General features: G+C 35.0%; 2 protein-coding genes across 2 annotated transcripts; both read right to left on the reverse strand.

Moving 5' to 3' along the window:
* Positions 1-55: 55 nt before the first annotated feature.
* Positions 56-1218, reverse strand: LOC116012386. Its single transcript, XM_031251914.1, has 2 exons — positions 444-1218; positions 56-312 (listed from the first exon to the last, which is right to left on the reverse strand). The coding sequence occupies exons 1-2, from the start codon at positions 1216-1218 to the stop codon at positions 56-58; spliced, it is 1032 nt and encodes a 343-aa protein (XP_031107774.1).
* Positions 1219-1530: 312 nt separating this feature from the next.
* LOC116033623 (pentatricopeptide repeat-containing protein At1g26460, mitochondrial) lies at positions 1531-5824 on the reverse strand. The gene is made up of 7 exons (XM_031276383.1): positions 5081-5824; positions 3887-4118; positions 3313-3795; positions 2711-2917; positions 2294-2431; positions 2001-2200; positions 1531-1802 (listed from the first exon to the last, which is right to left on the reverse strand). The coding sequence occupies exons 1-6, from the start codon at positions 5695-5697 to the stop codon at positions 2012-2014; spliced, it is 1866 nt and encodes a 621-aa protein (XP_031132243.1). The 5' UTR covers positions 5698-5824; the 3' UTR covers positions 1531-1802; positions 2001-2011.
* Between the last annotated feature and the right edge of the window lie 3194 nt (positions 5825-9018).

Here is a 9018-nt window from a genome sequence, read left to right on the forward strand (position 1 = left end):
CTGATTTATTATAATATATATAAACAGCAATACATGTATACATTCAAGAATCTCCCTACTTTAATCCAAAAACAGAATTTTGGATGTTTAATAACTTAGGAACAAGCCAAAAGGGAGGTGGTGTAATTTTCTGCAAATCTATATTAAAAAACTCATCTACTCTTTCATCTTTCAGGCTGAAAACTCCCATGTCATGGCCTCCATACAAGTAATCCTCGTCCATTCGATCCCAGTAGTCGTCTGTGAAGTAAATAGAATCTCCCTTGAGTTCTGAATGATCCGAGACCAACATTGAAACAGAATGGTTCCCTCCTAGAAATAACGCAAGATTATTCAATGATTTCACTGCCTTCCAAGTCAAGGTGGTTGTATCCAGGCAACGTGAAAGTTGATTGCTTTGTAAGGACAGATCACATCATCATCTCCTTCATAAACAACTTTACCATCAGTGATCACAAACTCCCCAACGCACCTCACAATGAAGAAGATCTGTCCAGACAGGGGACTAAGTAGAACTTCCTGGCATAAAGTGTTCCAAGATAGCCTTTCATGGTTTCCAAAAACTTTGTTGGATATGGAGGCTGAGTAGTTGTGCCCTTTTTCTTGAGCAGTGTAGAAGAACCAGAAAACATCAAATCCCCCAAATTTCAACTGATGCATTTTTTCCCAATGCAAATAGTAAATCATCATTAGAACATGCAATATCATAGTATGGGTCAGAATCCCCATCCTGAATTGCACTCCACTCCTTGTCTCCATTTCTACATTTCTACAGTAGGCAATTCTTGATTTTTCACCGTATATAACCGCAACTACAAAATCTTTGTGGGTACTGGGATTTGCTGACAGTACAGCTTTCTTGATGGAAAGCAAAGGCGATTTATCTTCTGTGGAATCAAACCATCTGGTAAAACCAGAGGTGTATTCCACGAATAAACATTCACCACCGCGAAACCATTTACTCGTGATGCTATTAATGTGAGGAAAACTAATTTTCTTGGGGAGTTGGATTTTGGATTGATTGAAAGGATTTAGAAGATATGGCTCTGAGTTTTCGTCCAAGAGGATGAGCCATCCATGAGAGGAACCAATAGGCTTGAAATATTTTGGACTGTTCTTCTTCAACTTTGGTACTGCTTTGTCGCCATTCAAGCTCACAAACAATGTTTCTTCCTCCACCGAAATCATCAAAAGTGGAGATGTTGGCTGCAAATCCATCAAGGAAATTTTCGTATGAATTGCCTAAGGTTTGATCGAGGAAATTTAGGTTTGATCGAGGAATTTTTGTAAGGTAGGGTTCTGTTCTGTTCTATTTATATCGTATGAATTGCCTAAAGATGATTATGAATATTTATAATATAATAGTCCCAAATGAAAAAGGAGTAGAATTTCCTAATGGGTAAAGAATTCCTAATTCAATTCGGAAAGGGATAAATTCATATTCATAACTATGCCGGGGGCAATATTTTAGGAAACCTTTCTCTAAGTTATTTTCTACATAAAATAATACTAAAATAATACTCCATACTATGGTAGCACTAGATAAGCTGATTGCAAGACAAATATTGTCTAAGCATTTCTTTCTAAAATGTGTAAAAATTAATGATAAAAATAAAAAGAAAAATACACGAGTAAACAAAAAACCAAGACGAGCTCATCCTGCCAGGGCTCAGTACAAACCATTATTTAATTAGTAATTTACAAACAGAGAATGATGGCTTGCCAAGAATGACAAGAAAACTTTGTCACTTGCCAGACTGAATGATCAATGGCTAGATGCCCAAGTAGAATAGTCGGAAAACCTGAAAAAGAAAAAGAGTAGAAGACACCCAATTAAACATAAAGGTCAAATACGAGATATTGATGCTTATGGATTTAGCGGGTGATTATAAGTCAACACTCTAGCCAAACCAAAATAATGAAGCAGATGTACAAGTGTCAAGCACCCCAAAAATGAAGCAGCCCATGAAGTAAAATCTCCAAGGTGCTTCAGAACTTACTGTTGTCATTTTCATGCATACTCAATACTGCTGTATTGAAGACCAAACAGTAAGGCCCGACGAGTCTCTGAACCCATTCGAATTTGGAACTGTTTGGCAAGTGATTCCACCTTGTCATCAGCTTCATAGTCCATCTCTCTAGTGCATCGCCTTCGGATCTTCTTTAGCATTTCCTTTGTTGGTATATATTCTGCCTTTACCTGTACATAAACCCGGAGACATAAATTACTTTATTTTATATCAGTTGTCATTTTTTCAGGGGGTGGATAGTAGTCCAAGAATGATGAAATCACCATATCATCAATAACAGAGATAGCAGCCTTTGGATCTCGCTTAATGAGATGAGCATCCACAAGTAGGGAGTATGTTGTTGCATTTGGCTTCAAGCCTAATCCTGTCAAGTGGTCGTACACCTTTGTAGCTTCATCCCTCTACCACATGAAATATATTTTATCAAAATTGATGAAACACATAAATGTACACAACACAATCAGCACATCCAATTTAAATTATAGGCCTATTCAAAGACAGCATAATGCATGTTCAAACCCTCTATGATTGACAAACAGTCCATTCACATTAAGTAAACGACGTTTGCAAATGAACTCTTCTATGAACTGGGTGACAAAAACCTTTGTACCTAATGTCAGTACCAAAATGATCAGAAGCAAAATTCATATGGTACATGTGTGTTTAATTGAGAGAATTACCTTGCCTAGCTTACCAAAAGCATGTATTAGAGCATTGTATGAATGGATATTAGGTGTCAACCCAAATGAGGCCTCAATTGCTGCAAAAGTCTGATAAGCACGGTCAATATCCCATATATTGGCACAACCCAAAATGATGCAGTTTAGAGCAGCAACAGACTTATAAGGGATTTCAGCACGGCTTAAATTCTCCAGTTGATAGTAAACCTGATCAGCAGTTATGGATTCAAATCAGTAGGAATCCACAAAATGATATAGAGTATCACATAACCCCAAAAAAAGAAATCACTCCATATTAAGCGAGAAAAGTTCAATAAGCAGGAAATAGAAAGTAGCTTCAGGTTCATTTAAACAGACAATATGATGCTAAATTGCTAAGGTACTGATGCACACACACATATAACTCTGTTACCAGGCTTTCACACACATGCATATATTTTCTCCATAAGCTTAAGTTCTGCTATATATATGTAATAAGAAAGTTGGATTTTGCAATGCTGGATGTGTCTCTCAGAGTGAACATCTGAACCCAAGGGCAACAACTTTAATAATCAACTCATCACACATTAAACAGCGAGAAAAGAGAGAGAAAGAGAGCATACTGTATCCAAAGTTGAAAACCCATTCCTGCAGCAAGCAAGAACCAGTGGATTCAAAGTGGTAAATGGTGAAAATAATTCTTCTGCATCAACATCGATGGGATTTCCATGGGCTTTCTCAAATTCATGCAGTGAGGCAAAAGCATTCTGTAACTGACCCATCGAAGCATGGGCATAGATCTTAGCAAGGTAAGCTTCAGGATTAGGACTCCTTGTCTGGCGTAGTGAGCGCTTAAGGATTTCCCAAGCACCATTCAGGAGTTTAGAAGAATAGTTTCTACCGGCAGTTCCAAGTGCAGCCACAAGCAGTCCTTCATCTACAGAAAGTAAAACAGGGGGCCTCACATTTTGCCCTCTAACAATCCATTTCACAAAGAAGTCCAAGGCAGAAAAGGTGAGTTCACTGTTATCTTCCTTTATTGCATGATCTGCCAATACGTTGCATAAGTTCCAAGATGGAACTACCTTCTTGTTCTGATCAGATTTCTGAAAATACCCACAATTAAAGTGTCATCTTAAAATTAGTCAGTTATCCAACAGCTTAATGCGCTTAGAATGATATGTAAAGCAAGTGTACCTTGCATTTCTCTATTATTGATAACAATGTATCCAGCCTATTGTTATCAAGACATCTCCTTATGCACTGATTGAATACATTTGATGACATAGTGTACCCAGATGTTAAGACAAAATCAACAAACTTAAAGGCAGCATCAGTCTGGTTTGCTTTAAAAAGCAAGCCAATAACCAAGTCATATGACTCATCATCCGGCAAAGAATCTTTATTCTCTTTCCCAACGTCAAGCATCCTAGTATGCATAATAAAACAAGCATCCATCAAAAAGCAACAATATGAAACAAATAAAATTATAGCATGCAAGCAGGAAAAACTATTGGAACCATTTTTTTCTCATTGGCCTTTTGTTTAGACAGCTACCTAACCAAGGTAGGTAGCTAAAACATACCTTAATTTGGGAGAAAGACAACTCCTCCATCCACCAACACACAAAGGAAGAATAAATAATCTATACATTGTTTTACATTTAAAAAAAAAAAATACCATATAAAACGAGCATAGAAACAAGTAGACAACTGAGCATCACAGATCCAAAAAACTGCCATTCCTAACCTCTTACTACCAGATTTATCATATTTGATAAGGGCAACTTGCCCAAAAAAGAGAAAGCTTTCATCATAAATAAACAAAAAAGAATAAGGAAATATATAAGAAAGCTGTCATCATAGCAGCCATTTTCCCTCAATTAACTTGAAAATGGGGTTTGCTGATGATAAGGAAAGACTTTAGAGAACTGAATGCAAGGCTGCTAGATGCAGACCTGCATGCCCTATCAACAGTAACATATTTAGGAGACAGTACTATGATATTTATTCTTAATGCATCTTAACACTTTGATAATGTATCAAATATTGCCATACAGGCATTTCTGAAAGGAATAACATATATATACATTCATAACTACAACATTGTTTTCCAACTTAACTAGGTGGGGAAAAGGTGTTTTCCAACATTGTTTGCAGTCACTGATAACTTCTTAATTGATCAACCCCCCTCTCAAATTTTCAGGATATAATTTAGACTTCGGCCCATTAAAATTTAACATGCAATTTTTAAAGTGAATAATTGATCATCTAAAAATACGATATAGACGCATTATAATCTAACGCCACAAACTCACAAAACTAGATATACAGAAATCGTTTTTTAAAATAGCATTTTAGCGGAAGGTACTAAACTTCTTGTGATACGAACCATTCTATCAACTTTTGAGCCGCTTCGACAAAAATCATAGGCTCGCCCGACTGGTACATAGCTTTCAAGATCAAATTCTGAGATGCGGTATTGGGAACAAGTCCAAAATCCTCCATGTGCTGCACTAAGCTCATCAATTCATCTACCGGAACACCGAGCATCAGATTGGCCCTCAAATAGTGGTTGTATAAGTTCGCGTCAGGCTTGTTGGGTTTCCCATTTTTGTCCAACGACTTGATCCAGAACTCGAACAGCTGCTTTACGTCCAGCCACCGCGACTCCGTCATCCAATTGCTGAAGTAATCCTTCAAACCTTGAGCGTCCAGCGTCTGCGACAGGGCTTGAACGCGAGACGACTGCGGCTGCTGCATTAGACTCAGCGGAACGAGGTGAGAGCCCGACGACGCAGAAGCGAGCCAATTGTTCGTGTACATTTGGCTGCCGGCGACCGGGTTTGGCGGAAGCGGAGTAGCACCCTGCGTTGGAAGCGCCGGTGACGGAGCCTCCGCCAGCTGAGCTTCCTGCGAGAGAAATGAGACGGCGGTGATGCATCTGTGGCCGGGCGATATCGTTCTGATCAACGGCCGCGACCGCGTTAGGATCGACATTGATGCCATTTCTTCCAAATCCTTACTGTGGCTCTACGATGTATACATACACGGTCAGTGTATGTATCTATTACGGATAGTGAAGTTAGCTGGCTGGTGCTGTGCTAGGGTTTTCGCAAAAATGGGATTCGATCATTTCTCAGTTGAGGTTTTGGAGGAACATGGTTACTATCTGCGAATATAAATATAAGGGTAAAATAGGAATAGCACATGCTACTATAATGCTATTGGGCTTCATCAATGTAGTAGTACGGGCTTTGTCCAGTGACGGAATCTGAACACATGAAACAGATAAGCCCATCATGGATTTATGGGACAACACCAATAGTTATACCATGGTCATGGATTTGGTTCCGTTTTCAAAATACACAATTTAAATATTAAATATTTATAATTTATATACTGAATATTCACAATTGTATATAAATTATGTATTTTGGACACCTTGCAAAGTGGATTCGCGTCCACTTAATAATTTGTCAAGACAACATCAATCTAGTTGATTGAACAATTAGAATGTGTTTGGAAACTCATAAAAATATTTTTCAGAGTTTCCAGTATTTAGCAGGGGAAAAGAATTAGAGTCAATGAAAATGATTTCCTTTCAAAGGGAAAACATGACTAAATTTCTAGAAAATGACTTCCCTTTTTTTTGAGAAGTCATTTTTAAGGTTTTAACTTGCACAACCTTCTCCATCTCCTCCTTGACGATTTCTGGCTGTGGGATGAAAACCCACAACTGGAAACATGATTTTTGCATGAAAACCCACACTAGTTTTTGTCGATAACCAGAAATCTAATTTCCATCGGAAACCCGATGACGGAAACCATGTATTTTTAGTTTCAGTTTGGAAAGTAGCTTTTTTTTTTTAATATGAACCATTGTTCATTTTAAAAATTATATATAAATAACACTGATTTTTAATACAATTTTGCTCATTGTCTATAAAATGAACCAAACACTTAAAAGACAGTTCTCATAAATGCAACCAAACAATGAAAAGAAAAATATTTTTTAAAAAATAACTCATTTTTTAAAAATCATTTTCCTGGTCTCCAAACACATTCATTGTTTTGTAATCACAAAATTTTAAATTCAACTTCATGTGAAAGTTGTCTAGTAATCTTATTAATTTGAGTTGATTAGTTATGGACAACTTAAGCTAGTTTGTCTTTTGTAATCCATTATCGACTATAATTACAAGGTTAGTATTACCAAAGTACACATTCATAAAGCGATTATAGATCTTTTCTATAAATAAAAAATAAGCTCAATGTTTTTCTTTTTAAAAAAAATAATTTCTTTAATACTTTTTTTTATGATACTTTAGAGTTAATGAACTATGCAACTTTTTGTTTGGGTTATTTTAATTGGGTCTAACTCCATGGTCCATTTCATGCAATGCCTTGTGATAAAATTGGACAACCTAATGAAAACCCCAATCAACTATAAAGAAAGAAAAATTATAACCACCTTAAAGAAATGTCAAGCAATTGGGCAACTTCGTCTAGCTGAGTTGGGTTGACCAATCACTTTAAAATCTTGTTTTAATGACAGTATTAATCAATCATAGGAGATAAAGATTCATTGAATACATATTATATATGCATGGATGAAAACCTAGTGACAGATGGAACGACTAGCGATTTATCTCTTCCAGCGACTCTTAATTAGTAGAAGTTATAAGAAAAAAAAAAGGCAGTGTTCACCATATTAGTTCACATATTTTCCCCCATTTATTGCAAGTTTGCAACTCAACAAGTTTATCATATTGTATAAATATAAATTATTGGCACATGAATAGCGACACTTATAATATTCATAACTTTAACATATTTGAATTAATATACAAAGAAGTCTTTAGTTGATTATTATTTATTATATCTAGCTCTTATCATTTCATTTATATTTCTTTAATCAAATCATTAAGTTAATAAATGAGTGCAAATCTTTAAAACCATCGAATTCAAAACTCAATGTTTTCAATAACTTAAGTTCTAAATAAGTTATCACATTCATTTACAATGATAAATTATTACAATATGAAAGTGATGACTCCCCACGAATGTATATATGCTAAAACTTAGTTTCTTATGTATATCATTTGAATGTCCAAATTAAATAAATGTGATGGCCGAAATAATTAAACCTAAATTGAAACATAAAGGAACAAGTTTAAATTGTAGGAGATTGTGCGAATAGAAAACAGAGAGTAATATGATGACTAGTACGAGATAGAAGAAATTCATCAAATTGTCTTTTTGAATCATTTATTATTAACCTTTTTTATACCTAATAATGGATGTTGTGTGAAAGGTTAAAAAGCCCCAAAAAAGTCTTATCATAACTAATAGTACCTTTTAGTCACGGTTGTAATGATTTCTAAGATGCATTTGTAAAAGTGTAAAACATATAAGAAACAGACATCAACCACTAAACCTTTTTGGACACATCCAAACAAGGATTAACATTATTCAAGCCTAATACCCTTTCCGGCCTCGCTATCCAACCATTCATCATATAAAGAGGTAGGTAATAACATTATTTGAGCCGGTCAGCTATAGGTAACTTAGGGTGGTTTACCTTATTGTGGTCCTTTGCCGGCTAGGTCACAGGGCGAGGGTTTACTCACTACTCACACAATCAAGAGTGAGGTTTACCTCGTTAATTCAAAAAAAAAAAAAAAAAAAAGAGGTAGGTAATAATATAGAAGCACTTGGGAGTACTATAGCGGTAGACCCTTCAGTTTAGAATTCAAACTTATATAAAGAGACATGTATCACTCAACCATTTTATACTTATTAATAATTTTTTTTTTTAAATCATGATATGTGTGATATAAATTATTGTAGGTTTGGTTGGTAAGAATATAAATTTTTTGAAGCTTCACTTCTTCAAATTTGAAATTTTAAATTTTTAATGGTTCGATTGATGGGAGATTAAATTATTTAGATTTTCAATTTTTCATAATTGACGAAAATGAATTCAAAAGTTCCATTAGGATTGATTATTTTCAGTAATTTTTCCATCAACCAAACAATGAATTATGAATTCTAACTTTACTCATTTATGTAAGATTTAAATTTCATTCCTTAAAAATTCTTTTTCATAAATCAAACAAACTCTTAAATCATTGAGATTTTCAACCACCCACGTTAGAATTTCTATGAAAAATAAATCTGATGAGAGAATTCATTGTCTATACAAATACAAATACAACAATCAAAGTGTAAATACATAAATATAACATCTTCTCATCAGATCACATTATCATCCCTAATAACAATCTCAAAACTTCTCTAAAAAAAAAAAAAAAAAAAAAAAAAATT

The sequence above is a fragment of the Ipomoea triloba genome, chromosome 1 (genome assembly GCF_003576645.1).
Source record: "Ipomoea triloba cultivar NCNSP0323 chromosome 1, ASM357664v1".
Classification (NCBI taxonomy): Eukaryota; Viridiplantae; Streptophyta; class Magnoliopsida; order Solanales; family Convolvulaceae; genus Ipomoea; species Ipomoea triloba.

Excerpts from the sequence above, each read along its gene's own strand:
- LOC116012386 (XM_031251914.1), bottom strand. The coding sequence starts at position 1,218 with ATGGATTTGCAGCCAACATCTCCACTTTTGATGATTTCGGTGGAGGAA. Across the intron at positions 313-443 it reads GGAGTTTGTGATCACTGATG|GAGGGAACCATTCTGTTTCA; the intron begins GTAAAGTTGTTT and ends CGTTATTTCTAG.
- LOC116033623 (XM_031276383.1), bottom strand. The coding sequence starts at position 5,697 with ATGGCATCAATGTCGATCCTAACGCGGTCGCGGCCGTTGATCAGAACG. Across the intron at positions 3,796-3,886 it reads CAATAATAGAGAAATGCAAG|AAATCTGATCAGAACAAGAA; the intron begins GTACACTTGCTT and ends GGGTATTTTCAG. Across the intron at positions 2,201-2,293 it reads TCTCTGTTATTGATGATATG|GTAAAGGCAGAATATATACC; the intron begins GTGATTTCATCA and ends GTTTATGTACAG.